General features: G+C 36.0%; 1 protein-coding gene across 10 annotated transcripts in view; it reads left to right on the top strand.

The window, feature by feature from the left end:
* The window catches only part of sgg (glycogen synthase kinase 3 beta homolog shaggy), a 70,744-nt gene that overhangs the window by 9,387 nt on the left and 39,793 nt on the right, over positions 1-21,564 (top strand). For 2 of the 10 annotated variants that reach the window (XM_023169418.2, XM_074183338.1), the window contains exon 2: positions 10,743-11,137. The exons of 4 other annotated variants lie outside the window; for them this stretch is intronic. In XM_023169418.2, the coding sequence (XP_023025186.2) occupies positions 10,774-11,137 (364 nt within the window). In that variant the 5' untranslated portion in view covers positions 10,743-10,773. Of the gene's footprint in view, positions 1-10,721; positions 11,138-16,731; positions 16,853-19,108; positions 19,217-21,564 lie in introns of those variants that run through there. 4 more of the 10 variants (XM_023169447.2, XM_074183339.1, XM_074183337.1 and 1 more) reach the window with 4 other exon arrangements.

Raw genomic sequence — 21,564 nt, 5'->3', positions numbered from 1 at the left:
TTCGGGATCGAATATCTAATAAATAAAATAAGATAATGATTCCTAAAAAAATGAGAAAATGTATTCAAACATCGCATTCCCCGTATCTCAGTCAAATTAATCTTCGACAACACAAAACATAGTGTTCAAAAATATCGTGAAAAAATTAATTTGTCAATAAAGTTCGGAATTTGTGTCTTATTTTTATGGTACTGAAAGACAGTCTTTTCGAGTTTTGATTCACTTTTTTTAAAAGATTTGAATGGGAATAAGCTGAAAAGGTACATATTTTACAAAAATTATGAACATATAATAATATATCATCGACTTTTTACTTTCTAACGTTACATATTATTTCGATACGTTGTACTTCCTCATTAAATAAAAATAACGTCTTAGACCTTCGTAAATAAAATACGGAGTGTGTAATATTTAGAAACTTCGATTTTATTTATAATTATTTAATGCTGAACTTTTGAAACGAGGCGAACCACATTTGGTGAAGAATGTTATTGAGATTTGGGGGTCATAGAATATGAAAAAAATCAATGTTTCTTAATCACTCGTTATAGCTGTTGTATGACTAAACTGTAATATAATTTCAGTAATAAAAATGAGTGGACCGGTAGTAAAAAACATGATAAATTTTCCAGTAGCAAACTTTGATTGTGATGAAGAATTGTCACTTGTCGTTTTAGGATAGCAACTCTTTTTCTGAAACTAAATAATCTATGGCCACGAGTCATATTTTCTTGGTTATCACATATCAGCTCTAAGATTGCTCTTGTTCTGCAACCTTCAACTACATAAAATAAAAAATAAACAAAACTAAATATAAATACATGCACAAAAGTCAAAACTTGCACAGACATTTTTTAAAACCTTTTTCGCATCAACCGTTTAGAGCTTCTTATTGGATCCCAGCAATATGTCTGTGATTGCTACGATAGGTTGTGAGGTCTTAACTAGAGATAAAACGGATAGCAGTTTAGCCAGATACCGGATATTCGGCTAATCTTGTAGATGTATACCAGATATTCGACCAACCTTGCAGTCGAATAACGGATATTTGGCCAATCTTGCAGCCGAATAACGGATATTTGGCCAACCTCGCAACCGAATAATGGATATTTGGCCAACCTTGCATCCGAATAACGGATATTTGACCAACCTTGCAGCCGAATAACGGATATTTGGCCAATCTTGCAGCCGAATAACGGATATTTAGCCATCGTAGCAACCGAATAACGGATATTTGGCCAACCTTGCAGCCGTATAACGGATATTTGGCCAACCTTGCAGCCGAATAACGGATATTTGGCCATCCTTGCAACCGAATAACGGATATTTGGCCAACCTTGCAGCCGAATAACGGATATTTGGCAACCTTACAGCCGGATCTGAATATCCGGCGGAACGTTGCCATTTGGTGCATCGCAACGCTTGTGTAAGGGGCGCGCGAACACAAGAGTGGTTAACAATTGTTTCTGTCATTCGTTGACTTATTGCATTGATTGCAGTGCATGCACTTTGCAGCAATTCAACGAAAGACTTTTTTTCTAAAGCTAACATTATTCACGAAGACAAGCGAAGGAATTAGTATTTCTTCACCATAATTTACTACTTGTGATATACTGTTTGGAACCTTTGGTGTAGTAATGAATATTACTGGAGTTTTTTTCCAACACCAAATCGTTATTTTTACACCTCGACACGTGTTTCGATCACCAAGTGATCATCTTCAAGAGGAAGAAAAACTGAACTCTTAAAGATGATCACTTGGTGATCGAAACACGTGTCGAGGTGTAAAAATAACGATTTGGTATTGGGAAAAAACTCCAGTAATATTCATAATTTACTAATTAATTCTCTGAGTTGTAGATTTATTGTGTAATTATTAATTGCATTTCTTGGGTGATACTAAATAAAGCAATTTATTACCTACAATTTTTTTTTAATCCAGTATTCGGCCGAATAGGCGCTAGTTATACGGTATTCGACCGGATAGTATTTAGGCCGCCGGATAGTTGCCGGAAATCCGTTTCATCTCTATCTAACCTCCGAGTATCAGGCTCAATGAGCAGTCGGTAATTGATTCGAACAAACATAAAATGATTTGGTCACTTTGCGTCTAGTTAAATGTTGATAATTCAATTCTCGGTTTATTTATTGATACTTCAACTCGATAATCAAATTTACTTTTTTGTGTTGGAACTTTTTAAGCCGTTTGTTAGTATAATGGTTACGTACATAGAGAAAACAAATATTAGTTGTTTTATTGACTCTGTATTCGAATGACGGTATGAAGTTACTTTAGAATAGATTTATATGTTCATTTTAAATTAGCGTTACTTACGTATCCAAGAAAGTTGTGTCCTGAGGCAGCTCGTGCCTGGTTTCTAAAGTATCGCTAATATCCACAGAGTACAATGCTTTTTCAAGGTGTAATTCGCAGAAGTTTGGACAAGTAAACAAAATAAATTAGGTTGGGCCAGATATCAAAAATGGAGAGTGAATGGGACAAGGAAATTTGAGGACAGAGTGAAATGAGAAGATAGGACATTCCCCTGGGTGGAGGACGAAAGAATGATTGAGCGAGGTTGGAGGACGAAGGAATAGGAATAGGTTGGGCGTATAAAAGGGAAAAGGATGAATGGACTACAGTGTCAACGAAGAAGTTGAGGACCGAAATGTTCTGCCTGATGAACAATTTGGCTTCAGGAGAGAACACTCCACTGAGTTACAGGCTCTAAGGCTGGTCGACCATCAAAGAGCTTAATTCCAACAAAAAAGTACACATTGTGCTACTTGACATCTCGAAGGCCTTCGTGTTTGGCACGAAGGTCTTCTGCACAAATGATTGGGTCTTTCCTTTAAGACAGGACATTTCAGGTTAGAGTAGAGTGATCTTTGTCTGATAACAGAGAGATCCTTGCTGGAGTGCCACAGGGGGCCGTGCTCTCTCCGACGTTGTACTCACTTTACACCAGTGACCTTCCGAGGCCCGAGCGCATGAAGATATCTTTGTACGCCGATGACACGGCTCTCCTCTCATCTTCCATGGGTTGAGAGCTCGGCGTCGTCTACATGCAACGTGCATTTGACGACCTCGAGCGCTGGTACCTAGACTGGAAGATCCGAGTGAACCCGGAAAAGACTCGGACGATAACCATGGGAAGACTGAAATCTTCTCCGGCCAGAAAAATGAGAATCTCTGGAAAGGAGATTGACTGGCAAGCGCGGGTAAAGTACCTCGGCCTTCTAATAGACCGTAGGCTCACTTGAAACCCGCACATAATGAGCGTTAAATCAAAGATCGAGGGTCGGATAGCACATCTGTACCCTCTGATCAACAGAAGATCTAAAACGAGTCTTAAGAACAAGATTACCATCTATAATACGATGTTCAAGCCTGTCATGTATGCTTCAGGCGTCTGGAGACAAGCGGCGAAATGTAATATCTCCATTCTGGAGGTTTTGCAAAACAAGTTAATGAGGATGATTGTCAGGGAAGCTATGGATTATACTGTAGACGACCCCTCCCGATATAGAAGGCCCCGACACTGTCGAATGAGGCCCCCATGTCCTCTGTTGAAAGATGAACAATTTTTTCATCCAACCCACTCCAGCCAGGTAGGAGTACCCCGTGAAGGGCGTTACTGATGTCTGAGGACATTCATGCCGCCATACCATCAACACTCACCATCAGTTATGACCCATTTGTCCTTCTGGCAAACATCAGTCCAAAGGGTAAGGGAGCCACGCTCCAACCTGTCTGAAATCAAGACGACGTGCAGCAGCAGCAGCTGATTGCGATAGAGCGAGTTATCAGCATGTTGAGTTTGAAAGTAGTCAGTGACCCTGCTATGGCTGTAAAACGAGTGAAAGCAGGAAAAGTGGGGAGCAAAAAAGTAGCAATGATTTAGCAGATGATTGGGTAGGGGAGTATAAGGGGAGCACCTACCTAGATCACATGGAGGAGGGGACATGATGGTAGCAATATAGGACACGTATGGCACATGAAGAGGACACCAATGGTAGGGACAGAGAACAAGAAAGCTGCGCAACAAAATTGAAAAGAAAAAAAAGCATAAAAGAGAGTATCAGGAGAGAATGGCAAAGGGAATGGGAGAAAGATATGACTGGGCGACTGTTCTACAGATTCTGTAGAACAGCCGAATATGAGTCATTGGATATGTCGCGGAAGGCTGACCAGCTGCTCACGGAGCATGGTAACTTTCCGGGATACCTGGCACGATTGAACCTGGGTCCGGAGGTTCCCTGCTCTTGTGACTATGAGGAGCCTGAAACGGCAGATCATATGATTGATAGATGCATGTACGGAGGTAGGATTGGATGGCGAAAGTGGAAGGAAAGGGCGAATGGCGAAATGATGCTGAGAGATGATGATGGTGAGAGAAGAAAGATATGTGCTATTGTTTTTGTGCCCATTTGGGGTACATGGGTTGGGCTTATTAAATGTAAGGGAAGAGTTTTAAATGCTATTTTTATGTTTGTTTCGATTTCAACTATGAGAAAAGACTTGTTATTTCAGTTTTACTAGCCATGATGTTATGAATAATAATAATAATTTATTCTCCTCTTATTTTACATTTTTACATAATAATTTATTCTCCTCTCATTTTACATTTTTACATAATAATTTATTCTCCTCTTATTTTACATTTGTGTACATACATATGACACAGTGCAGAAGATAAGCGGGGAAGGGGAATAAATGGGCGAACCTACAGAAGATCAAGTCTGTGCGTAGGGGATTAAACGGGGAGGTTCAATTGAATCAAAAGTTGCTAATGATAATATAACATAGTATATATAAAGAATACAAAATATCCAAATAAACAATACCTAAGTCTATACTTGATAAAAGTAATATATATAATAATATAACATTAATTACTTGAATATATAAGGTATGATAACATAACTTAACGTAGTACATACAAGGTTGATATATATATATATATATATATATATATATATATATATATATATATATATATATATATTATTTTATGTCAACGGTTAAAACGTATGAATGTATAAATGAATATAAAATTTGGACAGATTAATTTTTATAATTTTTTTCTGCTTCAGAAAAAAAATATAACGTTGGTCAACATTTGTTCATAACAAATTGTTAAACTAATAAACAATTAAATGATAAATAAAAAAATTTTTTTTGCCAAACTATTTTTGTAAATTAATATTTTCAAAAGCAAAATTATTTCTTAAACAATCGAAATATAAAAAAATCGATTATAAACAATTAAAAATAAACATTAAGAAAAAAAAAATTTAATCATAATTATCTCTAGACAACAAAATAGCAAAAAAAGTTCAAAAATATTGAATTTCTCTATTTGTTTAAAACAATTTAATAAACAAATTACGTAAAAAATTCATATCCTATGTTGATAACTGCCACTATTTAATGTGAAAACAGACATAGCTGAATATCAATTGAAAAAAAAAATTATCAACAATTTTTAGATATTTCATTTTGCAATAGTTATAAAAAATCATAATTAACAAATTAATACATTTTTATGAACTTTTACTGCAGGATCGTGTGAAGTATATATATCAAAAGGCCTACACGAAGTTTAAAATTTATAAGCCAATTATTTATACTTTTCATCCCATTATTTATGCCAACGGAGATTGGGAAAAAATTTGTTAGTTAACAATTGAATAACTTTTTGAAAAATGGTGATAAAACTTTTTTTCTACGGGACTCGATTCATTCAAGTGTTAAGAAGATACTAGATTTTTTTCAAATTTTTAAAATGACATTTTATGTTATAAAAAAATTATTTCTTTTGATAAACTCTCAGAGGCAGGGCGCGCACGCCTATTTTCAACGTTAAATTATCATTATAAATAATGGAGATGAGTTTCGGGAGTCGGGACGTATTATCGGAAATTTTCTCCTCATTAACGAGCTTTTTTGAAAATTGCTTAAATTTAATATTCTTTAAGTTATTAATGAAAAACTAAATACCATTTTTTTAAATCTTATTTTGTTAATAATAACAATTGCAATTTTTTACCTGCACCAAAATCCTTCAAAAACATTTTTCTAGGGGTGTTTCCGAATTGAATGACCTGTCGCTCATATTTTTCGGACCTTTATCTCTATTTTTCATGTTTTTGAACTTGTTGATTAGACTGTAATAATCTAAGAGTATTGTGATTCAAATCATGATTTTTTTTTCGGTCTCGGTAATAGCACATTCTATAGGCATTTGATCGCTGAATTCGAAACGGATGAAATCAACATCTAAAAAGCAATAATGTATTCATTGTGTTATTATTCATAATGATTTACATAACTCGTTATTGTAATCTGTGAATAACATGTTTGTCTTTCTCGGTCATGATCCATCACCTAGTCCTGTCTTACTTCAGATTTACGCCTTACTCCGACCTTGATATCCAACACTTCGTTTTGTATTAACTCGTCAAGAGTTGAAGAGGCAACCATGCGTTTCTTTTCACCTCACGATGAAAGAAAATCGTTCCCTTTCATACTTTCTCGTTACAGAGTTGATGGGGGTGATTTGTGTATTCTTCAAGATGTATACTAAATTCCTTCATCTGGAGGTAATGATATTTGAAAAATTGGGAACACTCGAAGTAATTTACTGTCTATATTTAACAGGCGATCATTATTTTTAGTCGAATGCGTGGTAGCCCAATTTGTGTTGAAATGGAACATTTTATTTTCACTTGATTTGTAACTGCAATATCGAGATACATTTAATAATTGACTGTTCAGCAGCTTATACAGGCCAGACAGGCAGAAATTTCAACATAAGATACCGTGATCACAGTAGAATAATAACCAGTACTACGGGATCCGCCCGAGTTGCCGGGGACCTTCAACCGCTCTTAGGATGAGATTCTCATCCAAAGCGTTCAGTGCTGTAGTATCGAAGGATTCGACGGTACCACGGGCATCGGATTAGTTATAATAGACGGTCGGAAATTGATATTGTGTTTAGTTTATTCGCTGTTGTTATTATTGTTTGTAGTTTTTGTAGTTGGTTATGAGTAACTTACCACAAAATCTTCTGAAATATCTTTAATTTCGTTTTTATGCCTATGGCAAAAGAACGAAATTGGCTCCGCACTTCGTTTCGAAGTCACCGAGAACTTTGTGAATTTATGAATGAAAGTAGTAGGAGTGGATAGTAGTGGGAGTGGACTTACTGGTTGATTTTTACTGTGCCGTGGTCATGTATTATTAGATATAAAATCAGCTATATATGGATATCTGCAGGAAACAAACCACACAGTAGACAAAGAAAACATGAAAATTCTTCATACATGCAGTAAAGGAAAGGAGCTGGATTTTTTGGAAGGATTGGAAATATATAAATGGAATGAAAACTCCAATTTCAAAACCCTCAGTGACCAACTATAACTATGCAGCTCTCCACTTTTGAATTTTGACAACTACTTAAGGATTTGTCGTTGAAAAATCCACAAGTAGTGTTTTTGGATCAATAGTTGCTAATTTTGATACGTTATAAAAGTTAAAGAGTTATTGTTTTGCTATTGGTATTGTAACGTTTTTCCTCGTGGGTTTACCAATAATTGACTACACTGAACAATAATCAAACTCAACTTTGTCACTTTAAGTACAACAAATCACTTTAACTGAAACTCCAACTATCATTCGAATGTCTATCGCCTTACTAGATCGTTACGCGTACCGCACTATCACATCAACTTGACTGTTTCGATGGGCGAGAGGATGTAGCTTATAGTTGACAATCGAAGGCGCTGGAAAATTCCTCGGAATTTCATTGAAGCCAGGAGCATAATTTTCGAAGCAACGCCACGTCTGGAACGGCAGCGAATATCGAATATTCGCGCGCTCTTAGCTACGTCACAATTGGTTTATGGCTACCAGTGGCGGCCGGCGTTATTTTCTTTAGGGCATGATTTGGAACAGTATTGATAATTCAGGTAACATTTTATTACAGGTATCTATTGCATGTGCCAAAAGCACATTGCCTGCATCGTTGTACCTATATTGAAGGATTTGTTTGTTAAAATGCGTCAGTTTATTTGAAAATGGTTTAACAAACCGAAACCGGTCGTTACAAAAAAAAATACAAGTAGAAATCAGACAAAAGTTATTTTCTAATCATATGTGAAATATATTCAATATTCATCAAACAGGGGTGCCTACAAATTAAGTAAATTCGCTAATAGAGTGGGCCTCATACTATCAGGTTGTTTCAAAAGTTTTCTCCGTTTTCATAAGTCGGCTTTGAACTGTAATATCTCGGTAAACACTTATCCATTTCAATCGAAATAAACACCATTTGAATCGGAGCAGTTTTGCCAACGTAACACAACTCCATTACCTTCGTCAGCATTAAAATTGAATGGTCGGGATTTGATGAAGTCGAGGAAGGCCGTTTTTGCCTGGTCCTGATTGACGAAGGTTCTACCGATAAGAAAATTATCGAAGTGCTTTACGTCAATTTTTATTTCTAGGAGGATTAACTCTGATATGTATGTTTTATTTAAGAAAAACAGAAAATTCCCTGTTGCTCATTTTAGTGAGGAAGTCAACACAATCAACGGATAAAGTGTTCAAAATGACATCCATCTTGTTACATACAATAGTACCGTCTACTTTCGAAAGCGTACCTCGCATTGTTTTTCGGACCGAAGCTCAAACGTAATCTAGCCAGTACCTCAATCGACATCATTTTGGGTGGATATTTTATAGTTCTGATAAAAAAGTGAATCATACTAAAAAATTACCTACACAACGAATACAACCTGCTGTTTTCCTTGAATGCTGATGACACAGAAAAGTTTAAAAAACTGTTTTAGGGTTAATAAATCCCAATAATTGTTTTTAAAACACACACAAAAAAAGTAACACCTAATAAGGGTAACTCACATAGGAAATTTAGAGTAAATGTTCAAAATGTGCGCCATTTTGCTCCATGCAACAATAAAGATTTTGTTCGAATTTTGCTCTTACATTATTCATCCAAATTGGCTGGCTGTGTAGCATAAACTTTAGACTTCAAATATCCCCACAAAAAGTAATCCAGTGGTGTTAAATCTGGTGATCGTGCTGGCCATTCAATTGGACCTCTTCTGCCAATCCATTGTCCTTCAGAATGATTATTCAAAAAATTTCGAACCTGCTGGGCATAATGGGGTGGTGCACCGTCTTGTTGAAAATGGATAAATTCATCTTGACATCTTGGATCCTGTTCAATTATTTCAATTATACGAGGTTGTATTGCCTCTTCAAGAAGTTGTAAATAAGAATCACCGGTTAAATTTCCATCAATGAACAATGGACCTATAATATGATTGCCTAATATTCCGGCCCAGACATTCAACTTTTGGGGATGTTGGATATGTATTTCTGCGTATTGTCTTGGGTTTTCATCCGACCAATAACGGCAATTGTGACGGTTCACGCAACCATTTAAATAAAATGAGCTTTCGTCCGAAAAACAGATTTTATAAAGCAGCTCGGGATTTTGCATTAATCTCTCACTCATGCCTTCACAAAACTCCTGTCTTCGGTCAAAATCATCCTCATTGAGTTCATGAACAAGTTTAATTTTGTAAGGATGGAATTTGTGGTTTTTGAGGATTCTCCATGCGATCATATGGCTTATTCCGGCCATTGCTGATAAACCTCTGGTACTTAACCTGGGATTGGCGATGACTTGACCAATCACTCCAATCGCATTATCGTCATTCACTACCCTTCTCTGAACATTTCTATTCTTATTCAAAACCGAACCTGTCTGCCTGAATTTTGTGACCAAATCCAGAACGTGATTTCTGCTAGGTGTTTACCAGGGTTTTGCTCGTTAAATAAAATTGATGTTCTATTAGCATTTTGGTCGTTGCAGTAAAATAAAGCAATAACTGAAACTCTTTCAGCAGTAGTGTAAGGCATTTTTAAACAAATAACAATACACGACCCGTTTAAACAAAACAATCGAACGATGTACTAATGGAAACTGGAATAAGAGGAGTGGGTATTGATTTTAAAAAAAGGATTTTATTTAACAAAAAACTGATAAGAAGAACTGCTCGAAATTTTTTTTATTTAGGCATACAAGTTACCGAGTGGTCTGTCTAATGTATTATTAACATGGCAATTTTAACTTCAGAAAATTACAAAAAAAAAATTTTTAACAGAGTTGTAAAGGTATTCGAAAGACCTTTAAAACAAGGTGCCACTCGACCTACTTTCTCTATCTAAATGAGGGTCGTCGGACGCACCCCTCCGAGGGGGTGCGTACTACAAAAAATCTGATTAGTCTGAAAGGTGTCCCAGCTTTTTTTAAAAATCTTACTTTCTATATTCAAAAACGGCTCTGTTAAGTTTTCGTTGTTACACACTGTAAATATATATGAAGCTACCAAAACACATGCGTTATTTACATCTTTTTTTTCTTCAATAAAACCGTTAACCACTTTTTTTTACTCATTTTATTCAATATTTTGAAGGAACATATAAATAAGGAAGATATAAAATATATTTTGCATTTATTATTTCTATCATTCCATAGGTGCTAACTAAAAAAAATCTGTTTATGTAAAGTTCATTGAAAAACGAGGCACAAATTTTAGTTTGCCTTTGCATTGTGCTCTGAAGACCCATAATTCAATTACCTCTAACATAGTTAAAATATATTTTTGGATACATATATCGACAGAGCTTTTACTCCTTGAATCAGAGCGCGTTTTAGTGATGTAATACTTTGCTAAATGGCCCCGAATTACATGAGTGCAAGACATTTTTCGAGTAGCGACATCAGTTTTTTAAAAAACGTCGCCAACAATCCGGATGAGCAAGAAACTTGCAACTGCAAAAAACTGCAATCCAGCGCCTCCGAAAGAAAAGACACTGGGAAAAGTAGGCTCGCCTACGAAAGATCGTTGTCACTTTTTGATTTGAGTAACAAGAAGCATGAAGGTCGGTGCAGAGACAAGACGAAGGGATGCACTCTTGGATCTTCGGACGTTTTGGGGGAGTCGGAAAAAGGGGAGTCGCAGAAGAGAAAGTACTCAAAGCTCGCGATGTGCTGGAGGAAGTTCAAGAGATCGCTGAGTAATAGCAGTTCCGAGAAAAGTATGTATTTTGATTTCAGATATTTAGACAGACAGACAGAGATAGATTATCACAATTCCATAAATATAATTAAATATAAATATAATATTAATTATGTTATGCATTCAGTACATTTATGACGGATCAAAAAGACTGCAGATACACGCTAGCAATGAGTACAAAATTAAAAGAAAATAAACAATTATAAATGATAATTTGAGATAATGATAATACTTAATATGATTTTATTTTCTTGAGACAGTACAGGCTGTATGGAAAAAGTCAAAGGAAGGGTTTCATACAAAGTGCATATACCACCAACAAACGAATAGCAAACACCGCATAAAAAACATACAAACGGTTATATATAACAGATAATCAAAAGCAAATAAGTACATAAATAGATGAGAAAAAAATATTCCCTCAGAAGTGATGTTCTAAAAACTGTTCTATGGAGTAAAAGCAATTTTGCACTAGAAAATCTTTCATATTTCGTTTGAAAATGAAAATTGAGCTACTTTTTTTTATGTTTTCCGGGATCGAATTAAATATTTCTGGAGCCCTGAAGTTTGGGGCATTTTGAGTTATTCTAAATTTTGTTAAAGGCTCTATAAAGTTATTTTTGTGTCTAGTGTTATACCCATGTTTAGAATCAATCTGGGGGAATGTGTCTTTTTTCTTATACTTAACAGTGTGTTTCACTTCTCATGGAAACACCCCCGTATCTTCCGTAATATTCGAGGTAGAACTATTCGTACTAAATCACAATGCGCTTTCCATTCTCCAGGTGAAAAATTGAAATCTCACCTGTATATAAGGTTACTAATAATATCCCACGTTTATTCTGTTACCAGGTGAAAGTCCATGGGCTGATGTGATTATTTGTAAATGAAGTTGATGGATAGACCTATTATGAATACGTATTTTTTTCTTTGGTTAGTATTAAAAATGTATATGTGAAAGTTGTGGTTTCTCGTGTGAAATCTCTATTTGAAATGACAATGTTTCGAGTATTTACTGTTGTGATTAAGGAATTGAAGTCAATATAGTGTTATTCTGTAACAATATCTTGATATACAACAAATTCTTCTGACGAGTCGATACCTACTACATCCTTTTTTTTTAATATACTTTATTGTCTGAAGAATAAATTCTTATTGACAAAGCCTTGTGCGAAATATAAATAACATATACATGAAATCACAAAAGTAAAATCACTAAAAGTAGGTTATAACATGAAATTAAATATGTCTACTATCTATTTGAAATTTGAAGCATGATGAAGACTTAAATTTTTCTCTAACATTTTTGGGGGCATGTCCCATACGAGTTCGATTGTCTGTGAATTTGGAAATTGTTGATATCGTCTTAAGCTTGCAATCGATTTGTTATTAGCTACATCAGTAAATGCATATATTCTTTGTTAACTGGAAATACCTACAACGGAAGTCAAAGAACAACTGGTTGACAACTCGCTGATAATACCAGAATAACAGCTTCAGAGTGAAAATAACGACCATCATTTATTAGTTCAACAGTCTTGTTGTCGAAATGTTTGTTATGGAAGAATAAAAAAATTGGAGGCATCAGAATTCAGATGCACTACTTGTAATCAATTTATTTACTTATTCAACGGCAAATCCAATTTACAAAAACATATTTAACAAAGTTTGAAGAACTACGAAGTATTTTCAAATTACATTACAATTTACAATTTTATAAAACATTTAGCGAAGTGTGAAATACAAAATACTTATGAATCGAAGGGGTTATATTTTTAGGAGTGATTAATTTTTTGGGAAAGAAAGTTTTTGGCTTTCTACTACTCCATCTGATACAAAAAAAGGGGATGAGAGAATCTTCCAAAGAAAGGAAGGAAGTAATCAATTTGAAACTCTAAACATTATATGAAAGTAGCTGTTTCAGGAGGACTTTCTTTCAGTTTGTGACTGAAAGTTACTTCTTTGCATGATCTACACATTCATGTATAGAGTTTCAAATTGATTACTTCCTTCCTTTCTTTGGAAGATTCTCTCATCCCCTTTTTTTGTATCAGATGGAGTAGTAGAAAGCCAAAAACTTTCTTTCCCAAAAAACTTATGAATCCTTATGTCTAGTGACTACATTACTAAAAGATGAATCAAATCTGGTACTTATAAGAAAAAAGATTTAACAAATCTGGTACTTACAAAGAAAATGGTAAGGTAAAGAAAAGCTTCGGAAACTCTATAGCCTTTTCAATTGATTTTTGAAGACCTGAAGTGAGACATTAACCCGTAACTGCTACCCACAGGTATAAGTTACGCATGGGACAAAAAAGGGACCAAGAAAAATATAAAATTGAAAAAAAGTTTATTGAAGTATTAAAACACATGTTTCTATCAACATTATAAAGTAAAACATAAATGAAATCTACCTTACAAACAATTAACACATTTTTTTGGGCATTGTAACCATATGGGATTTTTACACACCTCACAATGGATGTTTGTTTTTGTCTCTAGTTTAGCAGGACATAATGAACATCGTTTGTGTTTGGACTTCGAAACAACTTCTAAGGTTTCAATGGGTTAGCTTAGGTTAGGTTCAAACTGCTTCTTAACGAATCCGATGAGTTTGTATGGTGAGTGGTCTTCCAGGTCAGATGGTGAGAGACGGCTCTGCCGAACTCTGAAAACGTGATTCGATCCCCAGCGGGGAAGGCATAAAGTATGTGCTCTGCAGAGGCGACACACACTGTTTTCCGACTGTCCGAGTCTCTGCATATGATAATTCAAATGACAGTGACCTATAAGAAGGCCGGTTAAGGTGCGTATTCACCAAAAAAGCGAGCATGAGCGAACAAGAGTGAACGAGCATTCTGCATCAATAATCTTCTGGTTAGTACGGACTAGCGAGCGAGCGAATGTATGCTTGTTCGCGTTCAGAAGAAGAAGGCGGTACATCAAAAGGTACTCGAACAAAGTAGATGGATCAACTACGGCTACGAACTTGAAGATATTCGCTCTGGTGAGGACGAGACATCAGTATGTCGAACAAATACGAGCGAACACGAGCAATCATACACGAATGCACCTTTAGACATCGTAGTTCATCCCTACTGTAGTCCAACAACTGTTTGGTATCAAAGAGTAAATAAACGCTTTGGAGTGAGCCAATCCTGGAAGATTCTGCCAGAAGTCCATAAATCTTCTTGCCATCCAGGTGTTCAATCTTTGTTTGGCAAAGCCTAAAGCGTTGCCAATAACAGGTTCTGGTCCAATGAAGCTGCTTGCAGTACCCTCCTTTGCTAGGGTGTCAGCAGCCTCATTCCCTTCCAGGCCAGTATGGCCAGGAATCCAGTCCAGAGACAACCTTTTTAGTCTTCCTATCGAGGAGAGTCTTGGCAATTCGCTACCAATTAAGACGTTGCTCGGTAGGAGCCAAGAGCTTCCAACGCCGCTTGACTGTCCGAGAATATTTTTATTGACTCGTGTATGAGGGTGGATTCTTCCAATCGACTGAAACACCAGAACCTGAACGTGTTTTTGATCCATCTGTGAACCAACAACTATCTGCTCTCAATATTTCCTTGCAGGAGGATCCAGTCCTCTCTACTCGGGAACAGTACTTTATAAGACAGTTCTAAGACTAAGAATTTTAGGTCCCAGTACTTACGGCCTGATGACTTCGACAATTGCGGAACTAGCCAAATTGTTAAGAGATGGTATGGAATCCCAGGATCACCCTGGTTGACCCTGGGAAGCTGGCGCCGAAGAAATATCTGGCGATGACCAGGAAAAATCTACGCTTAACAGTAGGATTTCTAACTGGCCACTGTCAACTAAGAAAACACCTCCATACTATGGGGCTAATGGACACACCTCTATGCAGAATATCTGAACAGGAAGATGAGACTGCCGGGCATGTTCTATGCGAGTGTGTGTTCGACGAGCCTTGGCCTACACCTGCCGAAATGTATCCCAGTGACCTGTCCACCTTCCTGGAAAGGACAGGATGGACTATGACCTAGGAGGACAACTCCTCGGGAGGATGTACAATGGGTCACATGTGGCCTAAGTGCTGTGAGCTTACATTCACTCTGCATACTCTACAGATACAGAGAGAAGGCAGTATGTTCAATGGGACGGTTGATATCAATTTTAAAAATATTTGAAGCCACTTTACTAATTTGCGGCTTACCTTTGGATTGGATACTCTAAGTTGGATAAGTGGTTGACATGATGAAATCCCAAGTTCTTTGATGTATTCAGATCTCTTAATTTCCTTTCCGTATGAAGAAAATTGATATAGAACTCTACCATTGACAGCTGAAATATTAAGAATCATGGAAAATATTGCCATCGGCCATCAACGGGTTATAAAAAAAATTATCTCAGGTTTCTTAGTATCCACTATCCACTTATGATGTACTGTTTGGAGCCTTTGGTGTAGTAATGAATATTACTGGAGTTTTTTCCCAATACCAAATAGTTATTTTTACACCTCTCACGTGTTTCGATCACCAAGTGATCATCTTCAAGAGGAAGATTAAACTAGAAATTTCTCAAAACTAAAGCTATTTATACTATTCAGGTACATCATACAGATAGGTAATCAGTAATACCACCCATACAAGTGTACCATCCTAAATTAATTTTACAATTGGCCTTTCTATTATTTTACAATATGTCCTTATGTATGTGTAAATGTTACAGCTATATATAGAACAATTTTCAGCTATATAAAATTAGTTTCACAATATTGCCTATCTAAATATAAGTATTTACAATGTGTCTTTTTGTAGCAATCAGTAAACCCAACAATATTATTTCAACAAGCTATATAGTATGCTATTTGGTATTGGTCCGTTATCGTTATTCATAATATTATTATGTTTACTTATTTCCACACTCTCATAGGCATCTAGTTGCCTGTTGTTGTTAACTTGTCTAACTAATCTTAAAGAACTGAAGTCTATGGAATGGTTTTGTTGCAAAATATGATGGGCGACTGCTGATTTTTCAGGTCTTCCATATTTTAAGTGTGCTATGTGTTCCTTATATCTCACTTTAATAGATCTTTTTGTCTGTCCATAAAATTTTGCATCGCAGTCCTTACATTCAATTTCGTAAATTCCAGACTTTTCCGAATTCTCGAATTTGTCTTTTGGACTTCCCAAAAGGCTCTGCAGTGTGTGACTTGTTTTAAAAACCACCTTCATACCTAGTTCCTTGAGGTGTAAAAATAACGATTTGGTGTTGGGAAAAAACTGCAGTAATATTCATCCACTATCCACATCAACTACTTTATCATCATTGTGCATACTAGAAAGCAATACTACGGATTTATTTCGCTTTGGTACGTAAGACAATACACAACAAAAAGTTATTGAATAATTTTGCAAGCTTTTGTTTACTGTTAAAAAAGTTAAAAGCTCTTGAAGAAGTGATCCTTTAACCGTTTTGAAAAGTTGATCTTCAGGAACCAGTTCACTTCTTTATTGACATTCCTTTTTAACTCAGTACTATCCGTTGATAGAAAGTTTGCCTAATGCAATTCTCAGTTTAGTTTAATTTCAAAACCTGTACCATGAATAGTAATTCTATTAAATCACTGTCAATAATTTCAACTGTCAGTTTGCTTTTTTCTTTCAACCTCTTCCGTTTGACGTATATACTTGTCAAGAGATATTGTCAGAATTTAATATTACAATGATATATTTCCAATGAATACGAATGAATCTTTTATGTGCAAGTAAGTACGTTTTATGTTTTTAAAAAACGCTAAGATGTTTGTAATTGACCTAATGATAAAACCATGAATACCTTGAGAATGAGTAGGTACAGTAAATTTGTTCATGAGCTTAAAGTAATATTTAATAAAAGACGTCAATATTTTGTTCAAAATGTCCTCGAGGTAACTTAAAGTGATATTATACTATTCGGAATGAAAACATATCAATCCTAAGACTGGATTTCCCTGACGGGAGACAGGGTTCCTTCAACTCGGACCTGAAATGTTCTGCCTTTCAGAAAGGACCCAGATCAGGCCCCGAGGCAGGTCGAAATCGAGCATTTTGTGTAGTAGACCTTCAGCCATACTCTGTCAAAGGCTTTCGATATGTCCAGGAGGACGAGATGGACAGTCTTCCTATTGTTTAGCTCTGAAATGGAATTTTCGACCAGTCTCAGGGCCTGCAGCTCGGTGGTGTGTGCTCTCCTGAAGCCGAATTGTTCATCAGGCAGAACACCCAAGCACAACACGTTCATCCAACTTAGCCGCTGAGCAAAGCAGTCTAATGGGGCGATGATTCTTGGGAAACAGTGGGTTCTGGCCCTGTTTCGGAATCATGACGACTACGGCATGCTTCCATCTTCGGGTGAAGTATCTGAGGGCGATTCAGCTGTTGATAATGTCCAGCGGGTATCTGATGAAGTTCTCCAGGAGCTTCTTCAACAACCTGTTGTTGATTGAATCAATTCTCGGAGCCTTCTTGGGTTTGTAGGCCCTAATGTACTCCTTCAGTTCTTCCTCCGAAGCTGGACGGATCACGTCGTCATCATTTTCCCTAAGGATGCGCCGAACCTGGTGTTCCAGCCGAATATCACGGTCAATATCATCATCCGGATCAACGTTAAGTTGGAACTGACTCGCCATTGTGTCTGCAAAGGCCAACGCCCTCTTGGCGGGGGAGTAGCAGACGCCGCGATATCTGTTAAGAGGGGAGGGAGCGGTTTTCCTCTTCTCGAACCTGCGGATGACTCGCCAGAGCTCATCATCCCCAGGTTCAAGAGATTCCAAACACTCGCTCCACCTCTCGTTTCTGTAGTCAGTGATGGCCTGTTTAACTTGGTTGGCCATCCTGCTAGCCGCAGCCTTGTCTCCAGGGTAGAGAGTCCGCTGATAAACTCGTCTGAGTCGATTTCTCTCCCGGATTTGTGGTTGATGTTGGGAAAAATCTTGATAGTACTATATCTAATATAATCTATGTTTATCTAACTAAATTCAACAAAAAATTATAATACACACCAGAAACACATTTGGTCGATTTTCAATCGCAATTATGATTTTTATCGAGTTACTGCCACTTTTGAATTAGAAACCTCATTAATCGAGACAATATACGAGGTATATTGAAAAATGAGGTGAATGTTTTCAAATTTCGCGGGCTACGTATTTTCGATTGGCGATTTTTTAATTTTTTATTGTGATATACTTGTCTCGAATATATGTTCACAATTTCAGCTGTTTGGCATGTTTAGTTTATTGGTGAGTGTTCTGCTATAAAAAAAAGTATCATAAACTTGAATCAAATTTAGTGTCAAAATTGAATTAAGTGTTTGGAGCACTTGAAAATGTTGAGAAAGTGAAGAAAATTGTTATGGAGAATTTGCTGAGGATGTCGGCATATCGGTTGGCTGATGTCATGTTCCAAAATTGCTGAATTTCCACCAAAAAAATCGCCCAAGAATTGTTGAATGACGTCAACGGCTATATAGATTTGCTTAAATTTGCATAAATGGTGACGAATCATGGATATATGGTTATGATATCGAAACCAAAGTCCTTGGAATAGTCCAGGAGAGCATATCAAGAAAGCATATCAAGTTTGATCAAATGTCTTGGTTTTCTTCGATTATCGTCAATGAGGAGTATTATCTTGAAGTTATGCGCCGTAATCATGCTTCAGCCACCGTATTCACCAGATTTGTCCCCCTGCGACTTTTTTTTGTTTCCGAAATTGAAGAGGCCCATGGAAGGACGCCGCTGAGAGAGCTCAAGGGCATACCAAGTATGTTATATCTGAGGGAGAATACTTCGAAGAGGACAAAATGAAAAATGCTGAATAAGTAAATTTTTTTTGAGGAAAATGAAAATTCACCTTATTTTTTGAACGGACCTCGTATAATCGTATATATCCATAAATCACTCTGATACGTTTTTCCATTTAGAGCTTTTGGGTCTGGTTATTCTATTTGGTGTACCTTGATCAGCTTGATATTTTTTTAGCGCAAGTTCTATATTTGAATGGCCACAAGCAAGAACAAAGACAAACGTCGAGAACTATTCGATGACGAGGTAGATCGAAACGTTACTCCCATGAAAATCACGACAGGTATATATTCATTTTTATCAGTGTTGTTGAAGAACAAGAAACGACTTTTACTATTCCTTTGTAGGGTTGACCCGTTGAGTAGATATTATAACTATCCTGTACCTTTACCTTAAGCACCTTTACCTTAAGCACCTTTACCTTAAGCACCTTTACCTTAGCACCCTTCCAAGATAGGCATATATTCTAGAACTGATGTGTCTTATGAATTCACTTCCTAACAATTTGATCTCTTTATTCTACAATATCCGGTACCTTTACCTTAGCACTTTACTTCAGCACCTTTTTCTTAGCACTTTTCCAAGATAGACATGTATTCTAGAACTGATGTGTCTTCTGAATTCACTTCCTAGCAATTTGATCTCTTCGTTCTACAATATCCGGTACCTTTACCTTAGCACTTTACTTTAGTACCTTTCCAAAATAGGCATATATTATAGAACTAATATGTCTTCTGAATTCACTTCCTAGCAGCTTTATCCTTTCGTTCTACAATATCCGGTACCTTTACTTTAGCACCTTTACCTTAGCACTTTACTTCAGCACCTTTATCTTAGCACTTTTTCAAGATAGGCATATATTCTAGAACTGATATGTCTTATGAATTCACTTCCTAGCAATTTGATCCCTTCGTTCTACAATATCCGGTACTTCAACCGTAGTGTACAGAACAAATTTTGTTGATTGTTTTTTTTTCAACAATAATTTCAGCTTGTTATTATCTATGCTATTTGTATTGCAGTTTTACCGTGGTTGAATTATTTTCAATGTATGCGTGTCTTGGTTGTGTTAACTAAATTCATAACGGCACTATACAAAATTCACAAGCTGAGCGAGCATTAATGAGTTTAAACGAAAAAGAATGAAGGTGGGTTGCATGCGATGGCAGTACAGTTATTTTTACCAAAATCAAACACTGGCTCGTAGCTCGTATGATGTTTTATTCAGTCGGTGCTATTTAAATGCTGGTATAATATTGATTTTGGACTGGATATCACATCAGTTAGTGAATAAATTAGTTTTGAATATTTTCGTTGATTCTAAAATGAAGGAATAAAGGGTATCATAATGCCACAGATAAACTGAACATTATCCTATTTTTTTTTCTTGTCTAACTGTTATGTATTCGGTGATTTATGGCTTGTTTCACCTTTATCATTAGACAGAAATGATATATGAGAATTAGTTGTAATAAAATACCACACTCCACAATTTTATCCAGAATTTCCATTTTTCAACAAAAACTATGTGAACAACCAGAATAGGAAGCCACGAATCTGTACGACGAGCGATTTTATCTATTGCTGATTACTCAATTCGCCTTGCTCAAAAAACGAAGATTTGAGTTCTAAAAAAATTGATATATATCTGAGTAAATTTCTATGTCGAGTGGTAATCGTATTTCCTGGAATATTCTCAGCTGAACGCATCGATATAAGAACAAAATTAAATAAAATCAAACAAATTAAATCAATTTCATTTACTGAATAACAAGGAATATACAGAGAACGTGAATAAATAAATTCGTATTCGTCAACTATAGCCGACCTACTTGACGTGGTTAGGTTCATCACCAATACGTCGCTTATTCTTTTCGATTTCATTGAAATTCAGAGTTTCCATTAGAATTAAAACTGTCTCATTATACGAATGAGTTTCGATTATGATCTTGACGTTTCTGGATATCATATATGAATTATTAGTATTCAAGGAGTTTGAATTGAAGGATTGTTGTCTCAGTTTTGTGAGGTTATGTGAATCAGTGAAGTTAATTTCTTGACACAACAAATTCTCAGGTGTATTGGCCAAATCATTTCCGAGTCTATCTGATTATCACCTGCAGCCGACAAAAAAGAAACGTATGAAGCTTGTAAAAAACTAATTAATACAGTTCATTGTATGGTTTTCACTATAAAGGGTTTTACAAAAACCGGGACACGTGTTTCGCTATACAATAGCTTTCTCAAGCAAAAACTGACAAGTTACTTCTAAATTACAACCATTTTATACTCTAACTCAGGGGTTCTCAAACTTTTTTAGACACTGTACCCCTTTTTAGCACCAAAAAATTTTGAGTACCTCTGCTCAGTAGTAAAAAATAAAACCATATTAAAGGATTTTAAGGTTTTCTATTTAGTATAGATTTAACCTGTGTAACTCAATTAGAAATGTTTAAATAAAAACAAGGATACATTGCTTGCGAAATTTATATTCATACATTTTATACAATCTTATGTCATCTTCAACATTTAATTTATTTCTGTATTTATTTTTAAGATAAGTTAAACTTGAGAACCCTTTCTCACATAAATACGTGGTGCAAAACACAACAAGAAATTTACTAGCAGTGTGA

This window comes from Leptinotarsa decemlineata, unplaced genomic scaffold, assembly GCF_025532065.1.
Source record: "Leptinotarsa decemlineata unplaced genomic scaffold, Ldec_3_MD MMD2_tig00026336_RagTag_RagTag, whole genome shotgun sequence".
NCBI classification, from domain to species: domain Eukaryota; kingdom Metazoa; phylum Arthropoda; class Insecta; order Coleoptera; family Chrysomelidae; genus Leptinotarsa; species Leptinotarsa decemlineata.
This window is presented reverse-complemented; position numbering and strand designations above follow the sequence as displayed.